The sequence below is a fragment of the Convolutriloba macropyga genome, chromosome 3 (assembly GCF_964194025.1).
Source record: "Convolutriloba macropyga chromosome 3, txConMacr16.3, whole genome shotgun sequence".
NCBI lineage: Eukaryota > Metazoa > Xenacoelomorpha > Acoela > Convolutidae > Convolutriloba > Convolutriloba macropyga.
In genome coordinates, this window is record NC_134470.1 from 64,199,912 (window position 1) to 64,223,653 (window position 23,742).

The following is a 23,742-nucleotide window of genomic DNA, read 5'->3' on the forward strand; positions in this document are numbered from 1 at the left end:
AATGTCCGGTTCCGGTTGCTAGCTATTATTTAGATACACGCTTCTTATTGCCGATATGAGCAAAAAAGTGTTTATACCGCTATCGAACATTAATGTGAATGTTCGTTTTGTATTGCTGCTTAGATTTTGGAAAATAAAACGTAAATTGAGCTGAGCTTGTGTTTATTGCAATGCTGAAATTGAAAACGAGTAAACTATCTGATTAGCCCGAATGGGATAGGATGTGCTATTTAAGTATCGATGGGATCAACGGATGAGTGAGATACCCCAACTAACACCATTAATCCCTACTAACAACCCCCCTCCCCCGTCAGTTTATGACCCACTATCATTTCACGCACTTCTGTCCAATCCCCCACTAGCTTGATTTCTTTTCTCCCTGTTGTATGTTTGTTAATTGGTTCCTATTGTTAAGCAACTGTGCTCAATTCGATTCTCTCAACAGCTACTCAACAAGCCTCAAGTGATCTATTTCCCATTTTCATCCTTTTATACCTTTAATGACTTTCAGCTCGTCCATATCAATGGAGGAAGTAATAGAACTTTTGTATGTCACTGCTCCCATTCTGTAATGGCAATGTATGACGCATCAAAATTTGAGACCGGGCTATTACGTCCTCATAAAACGGTCCTCGATTATTCGCTTGCGTCTTTCCCATTATAGACCCCCCATCTTAGTGGTCATATAACGCACGACCCCCTTACCGTAATTATGCTATAATGAGGGGCTAGAATTTCGCATTTCATGGGGCTCTAATAGTGAAGACCTGATTATTTAACCCAAACTCACCCCAACCTTCCCCCTGCTTCTCCAACTCAAATTGAGTAGAGAGGAAAGCGAATAAGTTTTTAGAGATTGGTGGGGAATACATGTACGTCACATTAAATTCTGGTGATAACGCACGTTCCGTACTATAATACACTTAACTCACCGGAGGTAAAATTGACAGTGATAGAATCAAATGGTACTCCCTTGTTCCTTTCTGCCTTCTTTTTTTGTTCATGCAGTTTTCATGCCCCAATAGACCAATGAAGGGAAAAGAGAATTCACCAAGTTTCAATTGCATTATGAAAAACAATAAGACCTCATTGGTATGTAGGAGGTAAAAATAACTGATTTTTAACAGTTAGTATTGTTTTGAGTTCTGTTCTGTCTGATCGTATGCTTGGTACATCTTGTCAATGACAGTGTTTGCTATACAGAACAAAATTTTCTAGTTGATTTGACTTGAATTAACTCAATTGAGGATGACCAATACAGAAAAGAAAACAAACAATCGTGTATCTTCTTTTCTCTTATTCACAAACTGAAAGTCTACTCTTTTGATTAGGAGTAACTCTTGCTGTGTGTGTTGTACGTGCACCCATTGTTTCTTTTCCTGCCTAGCCCCGCCCGCAACCCCCTCCTGAAAGAACTCAATTTTTGCCCTGGAGACTTTTTGATACTTTCGTTCACCCAAGCCACCCTCGCCCTCTTCCTGGGTTCGCCCAGAAAACCCCAAACAGCTTTTCCATACCCTTTTTACACTCTGCTAATTTCATGCCCCTATATTAGAATTGCCCCGAGAAAGGTATCGATGCGTTAAATGAACAACTTTAAAGGCAACAAATGATTATTGCAAAAATCGCTTGAATTGGTTTGAAAAGGGGCACTTAGTTTATTTTTTGCTTTGTTTTGCATTGCTTCAATCGTAATTGCAATAAAATCACGGCACTAAAGACTCTAAATGACTTCCTATTAATCTAACGTCAGTTAATATTTTGGTTATGTAAAGACAAAGGTGTTTAATATGTAAGCTCTCTTATATGAAGTCTTCCTTGCTTGGTAATTTTTTCATGCTGCGTGAAATGAAAAAGATTTCACGCGGACTGAAGGAAAGGAAATAAATAAAAGAAGTGTGACTCGTGAACCACTTTAAGAGCTGATAAAGGATAATTTGACATTTTAAACGCAACTATATACCCAGTGTTGTAATCGATTAATCCATATAAATTATCCCAAAATGAGCCTTGTAGGCATTTAGTTGCATAACAATACCCTAATCAGATAAGAGATCATTTCCTTTTTCATTTTCCCACTTTTCCTGCCCGGTGCTGAATTGCACAGCCTAGAAGCATCACTTTGCGCCCAAAGACAGAGAAGAGAGAAATGTCTTGTTTATTATCAGTTGACCTCTATTGAGTAATATTCATATTAGATTTAGCGCATGTCGGTGGGTGAAATGAAAAGGAAATAATTTAATGCATTTACTGCTGTGCGTGTAATTGGGCACATGTATGTTTTACATATGTATATGGTAATGTGGGTAGAGCCACTTGAGTGATTTTTAGGTGACGATGAACTGAATTGATGGTAATGCCATTAAAATGTGTTCTACTATATCAACACTGTTCTGATTTAGACTAATTAGCTCATGAATAAAGAATAAAAAGTGCAGCTACTGCAAATCCCCTGTCTTTATAGTCTTTTTATCTTGTTTGTTTCCAAACTTTCCGTCAAGTTTGATAAATTTTTTGGCGCCTTCTCTAACGACCCGTAAATTTGCTGATTTGCGCAAGAAGGTTACAGATAAAACCACAGCAACTATTGGAATGAATTTGTATGGTTATTGCTTCTGCAGCTCGAGAAATGGAAAGTATCGAATGCGATTTGATTGATGATTGCTCTGGTAACACGTTAAGCAAAGTCGTTTCAATAACTTTTTGTCCCACTTTTTAAGAGTCGCTTTTGTTTTTGCTACGAGATTGATAAGTTACTTTACATGTATCATTTAGATTTGAAACAAGGAGGCTCGGTAATGTGCGTTTGCACATAATGTTTCGACACCGCTCAACCACGTTATTGACTAAATTGTCCAACAAAAGAGCAGAGAAAACTTTTAAAATCATTGTCGGAAATGATTGGTGTATCCATTTAAAAAAAATGCTCTAAGTTCTAATCAATGTAAAAATGAAATAACGCATTAGCGAGCGCAAGATAACTGCCATTGAAGAGAGTAAGAGACAAGACAAACAACAAAATCAAATAAAACAACAAGCATTACTTCGACCAAAACTCAATGTCTATCATTTTTCTTTTAAAGAAAACTTAATGAAAAAGTCAAATTAGCGTCAAAGATTGCAAAAATAAGATTGAAATTGGCAAATTTTGAAAAGAAATAGTTTTTATCAAGTTTTAAAACCGTAAGACATAGCAACCGTAAGTTTTCAAATGAAAAATTATGTATAGTTTAACTTGTTATTGCTTAGGAGGACAATTGTGCATGTCATTAATGAGACTAAGTGGAAAGACTAGGCATTAACACTGCATACAGACAGAAATCAAAATTTCGCAAACCTTGTAATGCAAAACCATATGCTTTTCGCTGAAATTATTGTATTTTCTTTGACCTGCCTTTTGCCTGTGCATTTGAGCTGTCAATATCTTAAAAAACAAAAAGGCAAAAGTATTTAAAATAACTTACAGCGCCCCATTAAAATCTGAATAGTTTTTGAACTATAAGTTTCCAAAGCTAGACCTGAACTGATCCTGCTCCTGTTGCTTCTCCATTAAAACAAACAAATATACCAAATGTTTCCGAAATAGTTAATTTGACCAAAAGGACATTTTTATCAAAAATAACCAAAAAAGCATTGTATCAACTGAAAGCTTTAGACAAATCTTTAAACCTCCGAAACTTCTGGAAAAAACGAAATTTAACAAAACGTTTGTATTTGCAATTCTACGCTTGACTGGCTTTCTTATGAATACCACTCACAATCCTGTACGATGAATATCGATCGGCGAAAATTGACTGAAAAAAACTGAGGTGAGTACGTAGTTCCTTCTCTCCCCTCTAAAGTGGGTCGGAACAATTAAGTATTATTTGTAAGTAGTATTGTTGTTAAAACAAGTGCTACAGCTGTTAAGTCGATGACCGATTTTCAAGTCTAGATGTCTCAAGGTCCAGTTTCAGAGGTCATCAAAGGTGATTCATTTTTTTGACACATATTTTTTTGTATTGTTTTGCGTCAATGTGGCGATATGGGCCTGATATTGGTATGATCTATAAGTTGGTTTTTAGTAAAAAGGTGTTAGAAGTTTTCAATTGAAATTTTTGGAGCAAAGAGACTAAATGTGAGAAAATATAATTTCTTTGAACCCTATCTCGTCTTTCACTTTTTGATCGTTGGAAACTTGCGATCTATCTTGCTAGACCAAGATAACAGAGTCGTTGTCCTCACAGTCAGGACTCCTGACTAGTTAACGCCAGAGAATTTAAAGCAGTTTTTTGTCAGCAGAGATGACTTAACATGGGCATCTGGTTATATCTACTATACTCGAGTTGTCAACAATAATAAAATGAGGTATCTGAGAGAATCAAGACTTTGAGACGACACGCTTTGACTTCCTTCTGCGACGATGTGTATAACAGCAATGGTCAATCAACGTATGAGCATTTATGTCTGCTAGTGAGAAAAACCTGGATATGGGGTTTAGATATTTCGGACCTAACTTTTCGAGGCACAAAATGGACGTTTTTGCTGTGCACACTGTGAAAAATCTAGAAAGGAAGTCTTCACCTGAAACCACTGAAAAAAAAACGATTTGGTTCACTTTAAGTTGAATATATAAACTGCATTTACATGCACAACTCGCGCAGAGGTTGATGAGCGTTTGAGATAAGATTTAAGCCCTAACAGATGAGTACCTGAGCTATTGTGAGGTAAAGCAGCAAGAAGATGGGCATATAAAGGTCAATTCTGTGTCAAAAGAAGAGAAGCTGCGCATAACTACTGTAGCTGATAGCAGCATAAAAGCAGCTACATGGGCAACACGAAAAAGTGAGTTGGAAGCGCAGTTTTTCATGAATGCACAAGCAGAGTCAACAGTTCTGGTCACTCTTGGAACTATTTGAAACAAAAGTTCGCAGATTGTTTGAAGATAAGTGATGCAAATTAGTCAAGAGATACCGAGGCGAAAATTCGACAACGCACTTTCAATTAAACGGACGTGGCGCAGCACCGATTTAGAGTTTTATGTAGCAGGCTGTAACTGCATTCATATAATAGGAGCAGAATGTCAGAGTGTGACGCCAACTACAAAGATAAGAAGATTGGTTGTGATTACAAATTAAACTTATTTCAAAATTGAATAATACGTGTAAACAGAAGCTTCTCGAGTACCACAATAAAAGCAGGCATGATTGTGAGAGGTCGACAATAGGTCTGTTTTGTGAATAGGCAGGCAGTTCGCCTAATTTTGAAATTTGTTGCGTATTTTAAAGCATCGATTTGCTAATTTGGAAAACCAGACATCAGAACTGTATTCAATATCTTCAAAAGAAAATTTAAACTATTCTGTTGTATCGCCTTTTTTAAGCAATCTTCAAGGTATAAGGTATATTCATTGCACATACTGCTTCCATACGCTTCGTGAAACTTATCCCATGATGTTTTGACAATTCTAGTAAAATAGTCCTTATGTTCATCCGCTAATGGACCATCAATAATTATTTTAGTGCTTTTTTGCACTTCATTTCATTGATTACTCTGAAGGAAAGATTCAAATCCTGATTGCTTGGAAACTTCAATTTTTGACTGTAATACTGAGCTCTTGGCTGATTGCAAAAATTTTGACAATTTCTGTTTTTTTCCATTTTCGAGGTTTATTTTACCTAATTTTTAGCTCCTTTTATCGCGTTTTCGACCATACTTGTAATCCAATGGTTTTGAGTTTTCATGATTAAGAATGTTCACAGGTACACATTTATCAAACAATTCATTCATTTTGTCAGTTGGACGTTTCCAATTCTCTTCAACTTCATAATATTAAGTTTTTAATATTAAGAGAAATAACTTTAATTTTGCCACAACCAATAATTATGTGCTAACAAAACTTTTTATCGAGCCTATTCCAATTTTTCATTCTTGGAAGTGTAATTTCTTCGTCCATAAAATTAAGATCAATAAACAATGCATTGTGATTGATGATGTTTAAATCTTCGACTATCTTCAGTTTCAAATTTAGGAAAAGCCTTATACAAGAATTTGAGTTTGGCATACTCCTGGATGGCATATTTTCACTTTGTTTTTGACCTAAAAAACAAAGTGAAAATATGCCATCCAGGAGTATGCCAAACTCAAATTGCCAATCGATGAGGCAATCGCTGGCAGTCCTGTGGCCAGCGTTTTGATAGAAATCCCCACACATTAAATGTTCTGATAGATATTTTAAAATTTGAAGCAGCAAGATGCTACTTCAAGGCTTCCAAGGTTTTTTTCTATAGAACTGATGGGAATCCTGTTTAAAAATGTGACAATTTTTTTTGTTTGCAGGAATTGTTCTAGCAATTTGTACCTTATCTTGTTTAATTTTACATTCTAGGTCGGTATTAATACTGACGTGTACTTTAAGGACCTATATTCTAATTTAAGTAAATCGGGCTCTGTGTCACTTAAGGCCTGTTTCGCACAAGCATGCATTTTGGGTTTGCCATAAAGTTGCGGTAGTAGCAGTATCAAAATTTTGCTATGATGAGTTTTTTTTTCAGTAACAACTGCATTAAAAAATCATCTTTTGATGCCGATTAAAATTTTTAAAATCCTTTTTTGAATATTTTTGTCTAAAAGGGTTCCACAAATTAAGATCTCAACTACTCCAAGAAAAAAATTGCCTATAAAATCAAAAATCAATTGTAATACAGGACAATGAAAAAAAACTATGAAGATCATTACAATTTTGCAAAATCGTAATTCCAATGCTGCTCCTTCTTCCTCATTCAGCACCATTTGTGTTTTTGTTTAATTTTCCGGTAAAACTACTGAATTTTTTGTGTAATCCACGCTTGTTGCATGTTGCACACTCATTCAGTTTTACCTAATTAATTGCTCTTGAACGAAGTTCATAGCAATTATTGTAAACGTGTGTCTTTTTTAATGCAAATTTTCGCTTGACAATTTTGACTTTTCGAGTGACTTTTACGCCCTTGAGTTTTTGCTTTTCGCGATCTAAAATTCTCTATAAAACACGATTTTAAGCAGCTGAACTCAATTGGCGGCAATTTAATACTAAAAGTCAAATGAAAAGTGCGCCGAAACTGGTGTCATTTTTTACTTTGAATCTGAATAATGGTATATGTTAACCTCTAATGTGGTTATTTGAAGCCCACTATGGAACTTTTTAGTCCCATTTAGGCTCTCCCTACCTCCCCCCGCCCCGACTGAAGCAGGCTGCAATTGATTAGAGCTCCCACTTGTCGTTCAAGAGCAATTCTTCCAACGTTTAGTCGGTTATGTTTTGTCAGTTTTTCGTTGAGTGTAAAGATGGAAGCAAAAAGAATTACCAAAAAGGCTTCAAAGTTATTAGGGTAATTTTTTTAGAAATTTCCGTAACGCTGATTTTAAAAAATTAAACAAAACAAACGAATAAAATGAAAAGGCATCAGAAATTCACACTTTGAATTTGTTGGCTGGAAAAATGTCTTTTTGAAAGTTTTTGATTGCGGCGATGTAACACTATTAACACGTTTTGGGAGAGATATTTGACGTGTTGGTGAAAAAAATTATTTTATAATGCTTTTTTGCTGTCACCTCCATGAATTTCATTGTTTGCTCTAACTGTCTTTTTATCTAATATATGTCGAGCAGTTAGCTTGTACGATTTCCTCTGCTATTTTGAGCCCATATTGTTTAACAGAACGCACATTTGATAGGATTTTCATCGATTTTAGTTCTTTGACATTCTTTAACTGAACATATCCGAGGCGGAAGCAAAAGTTTATCGTGCAATATTTTACAAGAATCTTGCAAGACGATGTTACGTTTTGTTTTCTTGCAAGATTCTTCAAGATCTCGCATGATTATCAGACATCGTATTCTATCAATCTATCACATGAAAAGCAGATATAGTCCTTCGTGCCATTTGTTTCAAACTTTTTATTGTTTTAAATTTTTCTCCTTTTCTTTTCGTGACCATTCCCTTTCATCGGGTGTCATATCGTCGTCCTCGGGTGTGGTATCGTCGTCCTCGGGCGTGGTATTGTCGTCCTCGGAGTGTCAAATTTCTGAACAGAAAAGAATTGAATCACACATAACAAAACAGACAACTCCCATGAAAGCCAAGAATGAGATATGAGCTATTTGAGTCAGTCCGTATAGATACTTTGTGCAGTTGATTATTTATTTGAAACGTAAAAAAAAGAAACTTGATTGCATTTTCCTAAAAAATTTATCGACTCTGCTACGATTTTCTTTGATTTTCTCTGCTACTATTTTCTTTGAAAAAGAAAATCAGTTCATTTTTTTTGGAATCTCTAATTTGGACAAGTTGTTCGTGCATAGGGAATATTTCATTTTGCAAGCTTCTTGCAAGACCAACGTTGTCTTGCAAGATTCACTTTTTCTTGTAAAATTAACTCCGTCTTTCAATATTATTTTTTTGCAAGAATCTTGTGAGATTAACTTTTCGACTACGGTAAGCAGATTTTTTTTCCATATTGTAACGCTTAACTGGGACCCTCCAACTGTTAGATGGCTGTTTAGACAACCATTTTCTCAGTTTAGCATCCTTTTTTGGCAGATTTGTTTATTGATTTTCATATTTTTTATCATTCATAAAGTGAACATTTCTGTGTAAAGTTTCCATCGTGTGTAAAGTAATTTTATGCTCTTGGAAGTAGATTCCTCTGATCAGGATGCTCAAGTCAGCCAGGGGCCTCAATTCGTTAACTCGACAAGTTTCAATGAAATTCAAATCCATTGAGGCACAGTTGTTGCAAGGCTTTTTAGTTGCTCTAAAAAAGCCTGGCAAAGCTCTGAAAAAGCCTAAGGCGATTCTGCGATTTTTTTGTCTGACCATCAAAACGTTGCGTCCTCAAAAATTGGATAAACAGGTAGCGCTCAGAGGTCATTAGGTGGCCGCGAAACTCTCTTAGAGCCCTACTAGTCTCTAAGTATGCGATTGACCGAAACTGAAACGAAGTTCATAGCAATTTTTGTAAACGTGTTGTCTTTTAGCAATTATTGTAAACGTGTTGGTCATTTTTATGCATGTTTTTCGCTTTACCATTTTTGCGCTTTTCTTATAGAACTTTCTTGGACTTCTCAAGTGACTTTGACGCTTTTCTTCTTCATTTAGTAATATCAATGGCTCTCAATCCGAAGTAAAGTTTGTTGCTAAAGTAAAAGCGAGTGTAGCATAAATTACAGGGGCCTAGTAGCCGAGTTGTGAATGGTTCTGTAGAGGACACAGGAGGTCGAGGGTTCGAATTAAACCCTTGTCAGATGTTTTTTGCACATATAAACAAAATTTATCTAGGCTACAGCCGTTGAATTAAATTGCGTCATTCGAGAGCAATTTGTCCAACGTTAGTCGGTTTATGTTCTATTCAAATTTAATACTGCAGATAGAAAAAAATTTGAGAATTATAATTTTAGCATGTGTGTTGTAGCAGAGAAAGAAAAGCGAGATTGTCAAAGTTTGTATTTGTTTGCCATAGAGCTAAACCCAAACTCAACGAAAATAATACCTATTATAATAATGAGGCTTCGAGTTTTCCTAACAAAATGCTCTAGCATACAAAGAATTGACAAATTCTTTTTGCAAAAAAACAGCGGATAGCTGTTTTTGACACCGATGTTTCGCGGATCTGATTGCCGTCTATTTAGGAAAATATCTCAAATTTTGGAAAAGGAAGTCAATCAATTTTTGTTAACTAAAGAAAACTTATTACTGTTAGTTTCAGGAATGTCAGCTTTAATATTCACTTACTGATGTTAACTTTGAAGAAACGATAATTTCAGATCATTGCGTGAAAAGATGATATTGCACCCACTCCAGTTTATGTCAAAAATTGTTGTTTCCTGTCTCTGAAACGGTGGTTTCACTGTGCTGTCTCTTAAACATCAAAATTTCAATTATTTTAGAGAATTTGTGTGCACATACTCTTCAAGTAATATTGATTAATTGCTCTTGAACAAAGTTCATAGCAATTATTGTAAACGTGTTGGTGTTTTTTAATGCAAGTTTTTTGCTTGACCATTTTGCGCTTTTCTTTTAGAACTTTCTTTGACTTTTCAAGTGACCTTTTCACTTGTTGCTAAAATAAAAGCGATTGCAGCATTGAGAAAATGATGTACTGATAGCGCAGTGGCGAGTGCTTCTGGTTAGGGATCTTGAGGTCCATGCTTCAAATCTAGGTGTGGTCATCTGTTTTTCCACCCGCCTGTCGTTTGAGAGCAATTCTTCCGACGTTAGTTGGTTTATGTTTGGCAGTTTCATGGCAGGTTTGGCAATTTCATGGCAGGTTCTCAATCTTAAAAAATTGCCCCCTGCCAGCAGTCAACCCCCCTCCACTTAACCACGCCCTCCCCCCCCCCCCCCCCCCCCCAACAATGGCAGGAGTCAACCCCCCATCCCGTCACCCTCACCCCCCCCCCCCCCACCCAACATTCCTCATCTGGCAATGTGAACCCCCCCCCCCACTCGTGCGGCGCTCCCAACTCTATACCGCCCCATCGCTTGTTAACCCCCCCCCCCCCCCTCAACACTTGACCCTCTCCACACTCACTTCTTCCCTGGTAATGTTCAATCGTCTGGTCTATGAGGCAAAAGGCAATCTGTTTGATCGATTGGAATGATAAAGCACCATCAGCACGAGCTTCCTTCTCTTTTCACAGATTCAACGTTCAACTTTTATTCAATAATCTTAGCCATTTCAGATGTACGCGTCGGTTTCCTTTTTGCTGTTTGGAAACACCAGTTAATAATATATTTGATTGGATAATTATTAACCACTGTTAAGAACGGCGGTGGATAAGCAATATCGACATTATGCAACGTTATCAGAACTCGTAGTAATTCTAAGTACTTATGCAATATTTTATCAATAACATGATTTGTATGTGTAGGTACCTGGTGCTGGAGCACGTGAGTGGGGGTGAGCTGTTCGACTACCTGGTGAAGAAGGGACGCCTCTCTCCCAAGGAAGCCAGGAGGTTCTTCCGCCACATCATATCAGCAATGGACTTCTGTCACAACTACTCCATATGGTATTTGACCCACACCTTTCACCCTACTGTATAAAAGTTTAGTCATGTCTCTAAACCAAAATCTATTCTCGCTCCTATTTACACTCTGAGAGATGTGTAAGTGTGTCACTGTTGTAATCACCTATTTACTTCAGATTTTGTGCAATAAAAACACTGCGCTTTTGGTAGAGACCAGTACTGTTGCCGCTTGCTTATGCAATCAACGGAACAAAAAAATGAATAGCTTCGATTTTAAAGACAAACGTTATGTGAAAAAAATGTTAGGCGTCGAATAATAATAAGTTTTAATTGATATCGTTTTTTCTCGCTCATATCTCTCTCAAGGTGCCCTGCCATAAAAATGATGAATTTGTCGGCTAATAATTCATTATATGCAGAAATCAGGGCATATAATTATAGACGTTCAATGGAATTTTGCAGCCAGAATTGATTTGGTATCGGGATCTCTTCATATGCGTCTTCTTCAGCTTACGCAATCTTTCTGAAATGATTATAAATGTGAGTGACTCTGTGTGATTAGCCACAGAGACCTGAAGCCCGAGAACCTTCTATTGGATGAGAAGAACAACATCAAGATCGCAGACTTTGGCATGGCCTCATTACAGCCACCTGGAGGGTACTTAGAGACATCTTGTGGATCCCCGCACTACGCTTGTCCAGAGGTCATTAGGGTGAGTCGCACTTAGCGCAGTTTTTAATTCAAATTGAACAAAATAAACTTGAAAAAGTTTTGAGCGTTACATTGAAATGCCCGATTTCTGAAGCCAATATCTTAATTTTTTAGCATTGCTTTATCGACTTATTTCGGTTAACAAATAAGTTTCAATTTAGTATTGAACCATTCAGCTAATTATCAATAGATTTGTTTTTCGGGGAAAATTTCAAAATTCGTTCATTTGCTCTCAAACGAGGTTTGAATTATTATTACTAGTAGACGCGAAGCGATAGCGGCTATTATTGGGGACATCGTGGTTTTTTTCGGGCGCTGTCTTTTTTTAAAGATATGTTCACACATTTTTATTATTTTTGAAGTCAAATTGGAATAGTAATTTTGGTCACGCCGAAACAGGAAGTCGAGCAAAAACGCGAGTGGTTTTGCGGTGTGAAATTTTTGCTCAAATTTTAAGGTAGAGTGAGAAAACGGTGTTTGAACAAAAATTCGCTTTGTCGCTAGTGGTTTTTTGTTCACATGCGGCAATTTCACTTTGGTTTTTACTGTTTTTCGATTTTTTGGATTGGATTTTTTACTGAATGGTTTTCTCAATCCATTCATAGTTCATTATAGGCCTAGTTTTTTCTTTGAACCAATTTTCCATTTCTCGATAGTTGTTTTTTGTTCACATGCGACATTTTGATTTTCTGTTTTTTAAAAGATTTTTTTTCTAATTTTTTTGAGAAATGGTTTTCCCAATTCACTCATAGTCCGTTCTAGATCTAGATGTTTGTTCAGTCAATGAAATTTCTTTGAATTGACTTTTTCAATGACTTCAGTGACTTCTACCCCTTTGCAGTTAGAATTTGTGTGCTTGACTTCATTTCTGCTTTTAGGTCGATTGCGCGACATACCTCACTAAAAAATGACTTCTGAACTCACTTATGGAACTTTAAATTTTATGAACGTTTACTAGTTAAAAGATCAGTAGTGTGCATCTAAGTAGTGCCAATGTTATGTGCCCTAATTCTTGATTATTGTTTTTGAGTTTTTGATTTCGAATATCAATTTTGAAAAAGCTCTTTTAGTGTTTTTTTTCCTCTATCTTAAAATTGAGAGTCCAAATCTGACACAAACAGTCTAGTGGTCTATTAAAGGACTGGTGGTCGATATTTCTATCTTATTTCTTTAGTTGTTTCAATTCATGGAAGGCCACAAAAGCCTATCGCGGCTATTTTCCGGTAATCTGCCGGTTATGTTAGTTATTTGTGTCTTTGAGCTGTTTTCTGCTCGACCGTTTTGACTCTTCGATTGTTTTCTTCGTCCCTGAATTTTTGAGCCTTGCTTGATCTAAATTTCTCTCACTCACAGGGGTCTGAACTCAATGGGCGGCAGTTCACTACTAAAACTCAAATGAAATTGGTTTCTTTCTTTGTTTCATTGCTCTCAAACAATTTTTGTAGTCATTATGTTAGTCCTGTAGTCTTTTTATGCGTTTTTTGACCCACTCCCCTCCGCCTCCACATCATTCCGCCCTTAACACCGCTCAATCGACACCCCTCCCCAACGCGCTGCCCTCTTAACCCCCCCTCCCACCCCCAGGCTCACCCCATGCCCCTTTCAATCAAGCTAAAGCTAGCCTCCTCTAAGCTGCAGCTCTTGACGAAACTGCTCGTCAGTTGTTTGAGAGCAATTCTCCCAACATTAGTCGGTTATGTTTCATTCAAATGATTTTTGTGGCGTATAAGCTCTAGTACGCTATCATTTGAAGTGACGTTATTGCCCCTTAGTGAAGCTATTGCTCCCGTTAGTTTTTAGCAATTATATTAATCTTGTCTTTTTCTATGCGATTTTTCGATTGACCGATTTTTCGTTTGACCGATTTTTTTCCAACCGATTTGACTTTTCGTCCTCAACTCTGGGTGCTTTGAACTCTAGATGAGAGCAATGTAACAAATTAGAACTTAAAACTCGAGCGTTAAAAGTCAGTTGATAAGAGATCAGGCGCAAAAACGGTCACATATAAAGATAGTACTGAAAATCTCATAAAAAACGACATAACCAGCAGATTGCTTAAAAATAGCCGCCGTTCATTGACCTTGACCGTTTTTTCATAATTTTCTGCTTGAATTCTAAATTCTATTCAGTTTAAACAGTGATTGAGGTAAGCCAGAACTCAAACGTGAAAGCCGTGACTTATGTGAAACAAAAAAGTTAAAATGAGTAAAAAAACATAGCAGGTTAAGTCCTGACCTACAGTTCAAAGAACGAAAAAATAGACTTAGATTCGAACCTAATTAGGAAAAACCATTGCCAACCGTTTCTGCTCGACCGTTTTGACTCTTCGATTGTTTTCTTCGTCCCTGAATTTTTGAGCCTTGCTTGATCTAAATTTCTCTCACTCACAGGGGTCTGAACTCAATGGGCGGCAGTTCACTACTAAAACTCAAATGAAATTGGTTTCTTTGTTTCATTGCTCTCAAACAAATTTTGTAGTCATTATGTTAGTCCTGTAGTCTTTTTATGCGTTTTTAACCCACTCCCCTCCGCCTCCACATCATTCCGCCCTTAACACCGCTCAATCGACACCCCTCCCCAACGCGCTGCCCTCTTAACCCCCCCTCCCACCCCCAGGCTCACCCCATACCCCTTTCAATCAAGCTAAAGGTAGCCTCCTCTAAGCTGCAGCTCTTGACGAAACTGCTCGTCAGTTGTTTGAGAGCAATTCTCCCAACATTAGTCGGTTATGTTTCATTCAAATGATTTTTGTGGCGTATAAGCTCTAGTATGCTATCATTTGAAGTGACGTTATTGCCCCTTAGTGAAGCTATTGCTCCCGTTAGTTTTTAGCCATTATATTAATCTTGTCTTTTTCTATGCGATTTTTCGATTGACCGATTTTTCGTTTGACCGATTTTTTTCTAACCGATTTGACTTTTCGTCCTCAAAACATAATAAACAGGTAACGCTCGGAGGGCATTTAGTTCTCCCAGAGCTTTGCGCCTAACCAGTTTCTAAGAATGCGATTCATCAAACTATTTGAGGCGACTTTTTCATTGTGTGAAGTGTGGTTCTTAATCTTGAGCGTTTGACCCCTACCCCCCTGTAAATCCCCCCCATTTTATTCCTCCACCTGGTGGTTTGGACCCCTTTTTCGTCCAGCCCTCCCAACCATGCCCTCTCCCAGTGCTTGAATCTTTGAGCCCCACTTGGGTACTACCGGAGTCAACCGCTCGCCCATCTTATAAGAACAATTTGCCCGACGTTCTTCGGTTATGTCATAATTGCTAGTAGTTTTGTACTTTTTTAAGGTATTTTATCTCGTTGGTTTTCTTCGATTTCTCGGCTGTTATGGATTATCTTGGAACTTAGTCCCGTGCAGATACTGGCATAAGTTGTATTACGTTCATCTTGTTTCCTATATAGCTCAAATGTTTTTTCACGGTAAAAGGGCATTTTTCAAATAGTTGTACGCTTAATGAGGCATTCACCTTGCCATATTTTGACGCTATTTCAAATGCTATGGTGAAAAGTCACAGTCACCTCTTCATGACATTTTTTCACCTTGCCATACTTAGACGCTATTTCAAATGCTATGGTGGAAAGACACAGTCACCTCTTCATGGCATCTTTTTCCAAAAAAAATTATAAAAATTGGAACTATGTTCATTAACCACTATTTTGTTGAGAGACCAAGTCCCCTTTTGAGCAGAGTAAATGATATTTTTCAAAGTGTTGTTCTCGTGAGCATAAAAGTACCGATACTTGTCCGTATCCACATTGCGCAAGATAAATCCAAGAGCCAGATTCACTTTAGCAGCACAATTTAGTGTTTCAAAAACTTCCTTTAACTTCTCGTTGATCTCATTGGGATCGAGCTCGGGCATTCTGAAGTTAAACACTCGATATCTTCCAATCTCCAATTCCATATCGTCAAAAACGTGCTGGCAACCACTTAGTTCCTGCTGCAATTGCTCGTTGATCTGGTCTAGCTCCTCTGACTCCAGGACTTTTTTCAGCTTTTCACTCGATTTGGTCCGAACTTTGTCGAAGTTCGATGCTTCCTCCTCGTGTTGTTAAAGTGAATAAAAGCTTGGGAATTTTTCCGAGCACACAGTACACATATTTCTAGGCTCAAAATCGTTCGGGTCATGATGCTTGGCAAGGTGATAATTCAAGTCTTAGTTTCGTATAAAAATAGGACATTTGAGACAAGATAAAGTCCCACTATCACAAGACTGCTTGTGATTAGCCATTTTTTTACAACCATTTGGTCGCACTTTGCATTTCACTGGGAGATTTCTACCAAGAGAAGGCATTGCTATGTTAGTTCAAGATGAATTGAGTAGAATTCACGTAAATTGCGGCGCAAAAGAACCTGAAAAAACAAATTAATGATTAAAGCTGTTATGTAGTTTTGCGGTACTCGACGATGACTCATCACTTCCATACATAAAAACGACGTCCTTTCTATTTTAGAAACGTGCATAATGTTAGAACATTCTGGAAGGTTGAAATTATCCAGATTGCGACATTTCTTCATATAGTTAACTAACTTTCAGTTTTAAGGTACAAATTTTTTCGTGGCGGAAAATTGGAACCTTACTTTTTTTCTCTCATTTTGGTCTCTGATATTTCTTAGCTTTTACTTGAAACTTTCTATTCCAACACAAATTATTTCACCCAGAAAAAGACAACCAGAAAATCAATTTTCGAAAATTCTCGGTTGTTCCAGTGTTTTGAATAGATATAATTCAATCTTGTGTATCTTGGTAAAATTAACTGTCTGAGATCAAATTTAGATTTATTGAAAATAGAAAACGCGCATAAAAAACGTGCTTTTATAAAAACCAGAGAGAGGTTCAGAAAAAGTTTCCTATTGTCAAAGATCAATTTTTGTTGTACAATTTAATGTTGTTGTGTTGGAACGTCCCATTTAATCAGACTTGAGCTTTAGAAAACTAATTCGCAAGATAAACGATTTCGTTTTATGCATTGCTTTTTCTATTTTAATTTTCTTTTTTATTAACAGGGCTTTACTTGATACTGTAATCATTTGTGAAAAATGTTGATCAAGAACCACTTACAACTTTCGGAAAGAATTTACAAAAGAAAAAGAATCGCTGATGCTTACAGAGTAGAGGAAATTGATGTTGATTCTTATTTCTTTTACAATCTATTGGACGTTTTTACTCAAAACAAAAATATCATCCGATTTAGTACAGCGTTTGATTATACCACCTTCTCTATCAAAAAATTCGATCGTGATGAATACATAAAACAATCTTGTATAAAATGCTCTTCACATTGAGTTCTGTCCCAGAAAGTATGGAACAGTATAAAAATCTGTCTCAATCCGCTTAAATCCCAATTGCTGAACCAGTAACAATTACTTCATAGCAGCAAACTGCGCTGTTTTTCCATTATTACGAAGACTACAATGCAGAGGGAGTAAGAGTACGATTTGGAATACGACTCCCAAACATTTATATACAAAAATTCAGTTCCAAATTGGGAACTTTTTCCGAGATCGACTTAAGATTTAACGAGATGGATAAAATTTATCAAAACTTGATTTTTTTTGGTTAATTACGTCAACACTTTCCCCTCTAAGTTATCCATATTTGGCTGTTGATTGGGATAACACGTGTAAACGTTACCTTTTAAAATTTACCTCACTATTTAGTATTAAGCTTACGTGTTTCATATAGTAAAGTTAATTTTTCTATGAGTTTATTCCCTCTTTGGTTACTTTACAACTGATACATTTCCTTCTTTGGATAAAACGTCAATTCTTCTGCTAAAATTTCCTTTTGGATACTTTCTTCTGATTGGTTGGAGTTTAGTATAAATAGAGGTTGAAAATTCACAAAGCATCATTTGCTTTCTCTTCTCTTAAAACAACGTCCCCTCTGTTGTGAACCAGTTTTGTCTTCAATCCTTCTTTTATATCCCCACATCGAGAAATGGAATTTACAGTGCAGAATAACGACCTTATCTACTCAGTCTCTTTCACAGGAGACTGCTCGGATATGCATCAGAGACTTATCGAAGGGGTTCTACGAGTGTGTAGTAACCCTGCCGATTAAAATATGACACATCATAGAGCACAGGAGACAACAGTGTGACACGTATCATCAGGGACACGTTTCAATCACCGAGATTCAGCTTAGAAGTCAGGCAATGGGTCACGAAGTTGCTGTGATCAGTGCGCATTACTATCCTCACGTCAATGGATCAGATTTTCCCGTCAATTACGTAGCTGGAAGCATTCAGTACACATTTCCGTGGGAAGAAGGACAGATCCCAAACAACTGGTTCCATACACCCGAGACAAGTCAAGTATCAAGCCCTGGGCGGCAAAACAACCTTCTCCAAATAGTGAGCAATGCTGGCAGCCGTGAACAAATCGAGTTGAGTGTCGGTACTGGTTCCACGTCTTCATTTAACGATCTAGAAACTTTTGATCCTGTGAAGTATTACGGTTCGACTGATATGTCGACTACACCGTCGATGACAACCCCCTCCATAGAGGATGGAACAGCTCACAACCCCAATGTGCTGACTGATGCCGTGTTCGACCTACAGAACCTACAGCAATTGTTGAAAGGGTGCGACCATTTGGCAATGAAATTCAAAACTTGTCAGATCATGTTGTGAGAACTCGTTCTGAATAAAATTGATGTTTTAAATATTATACTTGATTTCTTTTAAAGCAATTTGTGACGTATTTTTACTTCTGTTTTAATTTATTTTTTGAACTCTTTCCTGACTGTAAGAACTCTTAAATACTATGCAAGCTATGTTCCAGAAAAAAAACAACCGTTGTCGATATTTTGTTAACACTTTGATAAAAAGTCTGTTTTTTTTACAAAAAAAAGTTGATTTTAAAATTGATTCTTGAGAAAAAAAAATGAAGTAATTTTTTGTTTTAAATAAAAGTTTTGTTTTGAAAATTGATAATTAATAAAACAATCAATATTGTCATTTTCAAATGTAAAGGAATTTTCATTTTTTTGCGCAAAATCATACCGTAAAATGAAAAATGATTTTTTTTTGCGTTTTTAATGACACTTTCTTTCACTTTTTTGAAATTTAAGGAAATTTTTTTAACTCCAAATTTTTTTTTAAGAGAAAACGTTGAAAAAATTCTCGATTTTTAAGAAAAAAAAGTTGTTTCAATATTCAATTTTTAAGAAAAAAAATTGTGAAATTTATTTTTGACAATACGTTAATTGATATTATAGAAACAATTACAAATAGCAAAGCAAAGACAACAAATTAATGAAGTTATTTTCAGTATATAATAGAGGATTGTCAATTATGACGTGACCATCTAACAAACAATCGACAATCTTTATTAATTCACTCCCATGCTTTGAGTTTTTAAGAGACTGAATTCTATCTAGAAAAGATGATTCAAGGGTTTGAGTACTCGCACTTCTTTGTTCAGCGTGTAGTATGTGACGCTTGAACTTCTTTCTACTCAACCGTTTTTTGGAGACACTGGGTACTTTTTCCACGTACTTATTATGCAAGTTTTGCTCCACCGCTCTGGTTAACTGGGTAAAGACCGGTCCTGACTCTTCTATAATGGAATCAAAGAGCTTATGTTTCCAGTGTGCACAAGCAATCTACTGTTTGATAAATTTAAGACAGAATTTCTTTTTCTCTAGTATTCCTTTAACTAAGGATGAAATGGTTACAAATAAAAAAATCATCGATACAGTTTTACAATCTCAGCTCAAGTTGTAGAAATGTCTCTGTCTAAATTATCGCCTCTTCATTCGAGTGATCCTTTTATGTACACTTAATGCTCACAAAAACCGGGGACTAATTCGGTTCCTTTTTATATGGACTTTTTTTCAATTGAAAAAGATTGGGATTTTTACTGTGTCCCAGATTTCGAGAAACGGACAACTTCATACTAAGCCAACCTTCTAAGTCTTGAGAATAGAGAATTCTGGGACTTTTGGAAAGTACCAGCATTTGCCAATTGGAGACTGTGAATTTCGAAAATTCTTCTTCCTCAAGGAGGATCTTCTCAAAGGAGAACTAGAGATGAGAGAAAACCAACCTCAAGTCGACATACATACAAGCATGAAGCACGTGCTGGAACAGTGTTACAAAGAGAGAGATTAGCATTGGACGAAACCGCAGACTCTATGTTACCTTCCTCCAATACATCCAAGGACAACCCAGCTTCAACTTATGTACAAATTCGACTTTTTTGTCGAAAGGAGAACAACGAGTTCAAACAAGTGACTAATGTCAGCTACACTCTGAGTGAATTCAAAGAGTTGATACAAAGTTTGAAGGAAATTTCTAATATTCAACAATGTACAATTCAATAAATGTGTAATTTTATAATGTGTTTGTCTTTTTTAATTTATATGTTTTGTTCGTTTTTCTTTTTTTTTAACCTGAAAATGCGTTGAAGTAGATTCCTCAAGGAATATTTTTGCGAGTCTAAGAAATAAATCAAAAGTATTCCACGTTAGACTTTACTAAGAACTAAAAAAAAACTTCTTATACATTTCTTGAAGCTTTCAATTTTCCCAAAATTGAAAAACTTGACATTGAGTCCAATTTTTCAGAGCTAAAGTGGATTATTCGTAACGGTCTACTTTAATATTTCAATCTGATAAACAGGAAGTCTCCATTTCAAAACATTGTTGGAAAGGAGTTCAATGAAATTTTTTGGACAAAAATTGAATTGAAAAAGAGGAATACAAAAAATTAATCTAACTTATTCCTGACCTTCTTTCTTATGTAGACTTTCAAAAAGACCAGTATCAATTTAGATAATTGAAGAAAAAGAATTGATTGGTATTTTCACACATTTAAACATTTAAAATTATTAGTAGTTTTTTTCCAATGTTTCCTAGCAACGAAAAACGAAAAAATTGTTTCCTGGCAGCATGCAAAATTTAGGATGGATACGTTAATTCAATTCTGTTTTGTTTCCTAGCAAGATCGAAAGTGTACCATTTACAAGCAATCTTAAACGATTCTGCTGGAACGGTAAACGCAACCACAAACAATGGACCTGGTTATTGTTACATGTTACCTCAAATTCCGAGCTCATGTCTCTTGGGTCACATTACTGATCTGTTTTTTTTTTGCTTTTATTTAAGTTTGTCATCGACGTATTTTCCAAATACTGAACTGTTTATCAAAAAATTAATCCAGAAGAAAGAATGCCACTCGAAGTTCTCCATGTTGATTGCTTAGAAGGAAAAATTGTTGAAGAGTTAGGAATATTTACGGACGGAATTGTACTTGGATTCAGTTTTCTCCCACCTAAAGACTACAAACCAACTTTTCAAGCAAACTGGAACAAAAAAATATGCACGGGATAAATTGGAAAAATGGAAAACTTCATTTTTCTGAGCTGGCTTCTATTATACATCAACACTGCTCGCCAACAACAGAGTATTTTGCAAAAGGACTTAAAAGTGGACTTGTGTAAGGATGTTGAAAGTCTTAATGATTTTGGTTGTCCGAAGAATTCCAAACTGTTAGAAAACGATAATGCTGAATGGAATTGCAGCAACTGCCAGTATCGGCAGAAGAAGATTCGTCACTGTGCAGAAAAAAAGGCTTATGTTTACGGGATATGGACTTTGATTTTTTTGATAATTTTTAATGTTTGTATTCGTGATTGTAATTTATTATATCTGAAGTTTTTCTCTGAATTTAGAGTTGTATTATAGAATGAGTTGATTAAAAAATATCTACATTTACTGTGTTCTCATACTTTTTTTACTCTTTCAGTCTTGCTCCTAATTTTGGTACTTTTTTCAATATTGATGCTTTTTCTCACTGATTCCAATGACGGAACAATTTTTTGGTTATGTGTTGTTTAGTTCACTTATAGATTTATTTATTTTTGGCATTTTTTTGTTCTTTATGTTTCAATTCAGTTGCACAGTTCCTTTATCCCTAAGGAAAAAGATGACGTATAAATGACTGATCACACTGATAATGAGGTAATCTCGTCTTTGATGACAATAATCAAGAATGTCAATCGTGAAATATTTTGGACAGATGTGTAACTGGCTTCTAGTAGTTTATTGTCACGGTTTTTTGTCATACTATTGCATACTATTGGTTTTAGCTGGTTGTATCATAAGAAATACATTAGCTGAGACTTGTGTGCAGACAACAGTTTGGATTGCCATTTTGTCGAGTGCGGTTGGATATATTTTACCTTATCCAAAATTTTGAACAAAATAATTTTCACAAAAGAACGGGCTTTTATTTCATTGTTTGGACAAAGGGGATTTGGGAAATCTCGTCTCATCTATGATTGGTTAGTTTTTTTGATCTTTTCAACCAGAGTTTGACAAAATCTACTATTTTTATCATCACTATAAATCCCTTTACGGACTAATGTTAAAAAATATAAAGAACATTGAGTGCGTTCAAGGTGTTGATTTTGAGTTGATACGGAAATAACTTAACAATGGAACAAAGTATTTACTTATTTTGAATCTTGATTAGATTTTGATTACTCTTGTGAAGAAATTTCCAGTTCTAAAGAATTTGTAAAAATAAATAGCTACTGCTGGTAGACAAAGAGGTTTAAGTACAGTATACATAAAGCACTATCTCTTTCATCAAAGCCGAGTCGGAAGGGATATTGAGATACATAACAGCCATATCGTTTTAATCAAATCACCCAGAGACGTCTTACAAATAAACACACTCAGTCAACAGTTGGGATTGGGATCTCCACTAAAAGACGGGTGTACCACTGCAAGCTCAGTTCCCTATGGTGATTTACTTACTGACTTGACTCCAAAAACAGTCGACTCTCTAAGATACTGTACTAAAAGTGGTTCAATGCCATCATTATTTTTCTACCTAAAAGCAAACAAGCTGTTACATTTTTTAACGATGATCACACAGCATCTCTGTACTCTGATAGCGTTCCAAAAATATTCAGAGAGCTTCAAAATAACTTTCCTGAAACATTGTCCCGGAGACTTCCAGTTTCGAAACGAAGTCATCCAGTTTCTAAACGAGTGCAAAGTAAACCTTCGAAGAAATTCATCTGAACTAGTCTCAGTAAAAGACGACATATCTTGAGCTCCAAAAAGGGATCAGTCTGATATCAATTTTAACTCCGTCAATCATTAATCGCCTCTAGACATGGATGAGCTTGGTTTGATTCCTCAACAAATTTATGAGCAGAAATTTAAGTTATCACCTAACAGATTGGACAAAATTGACGAAAAACGGGATTTGGTTCCAATAAATTTAGGAACTGTTTACAAAAAAGTTAACGCTAAAACAATGTCTTCCCGAAAGAATCATTAACCAATGAAACTTTAAATTCTTCTCGGATTAAGCTATCCCTAACTGATTTCATTTTGTTAGACGGAATATATAGAGACGTTGCATTTGTCGATTTTGTATACGTCCTGAAGATGAAAAACGTTGATGGTCTTGATATTTGTTACACAATTCTTGACGCAATTGGCTTAAATCCACATAAAATTATAAACAAAGATGCCAAAAGAAAAGACCGAGGAAGGTTGATCCATTTCCAGATCTGAAAAAGCCAAGCTATAGAGGTTGTACTGGGAAGGAAAAGCTGCATATGGTCCAGTTCAAAAGCTAGCGGATTGTCAAAGAAGGTGACTGATTTTTATACAAAGAATTACACTAAATTTTGACGAGCAATTCGACATTTCAAAAGGTTACCTGCTTTTGCAAACCGTATGAGATTTGGTAGCTTGATTTGGCTTTCATGGATAAATTTAATAACGGCGTGAAATATTTATTGGTTTGTGTTGACGTCCTGAGAGTGTGGGTTGATCAAGTTAGTTCGGGGGAGATTTCGAAAAGTTTTGCCAGAGTAAAGACATCAATATCTACTCTACAAATAGTGAAACAAAATCTGTAGCAGAAAGAGCATTTAGATCTTTGAAGAACATTGTTTATCGCTGCATGGTGGAAAACTGTGATAAATACGTTAACAAAATGGTGAGTTTTGTTAACACTGTGAACACAAGAGTTAACAGATCTATAGGTAAATCTCCCAAAAACGT

At 36.1% G+C, this 23,742-nt stretch overlaps 1 protein-coding gene across 2 annotated transcripts in view; it reads left to right on the forward strand.

Moving 5' to 3' along the window:
* The window catches only part of LOC142336357 (serine/threonine-protein kinase BRSK2-like), a 160,681-nt gene that overhangs the window by 34,144 nt on the left and 102,795 nt on the right, over positions 1–23,742 (forward strand). For both annotated transcript variants that reach the window (XM_075385125.1, XM_075385126.1), the window contains exons 4-5: positions 10,891–11,031; positions 11,552–11,702. In XM_075385125.1, coding sequence (XP_075241240.1) covers positions 10,891–11,031; positions 11,552–11,702 — 292 coding nt within the window. The remainder of the gene's footprint in view (positions 1–10,890; positions 11,032–11,551; positions 11,703–23,742) is intronic.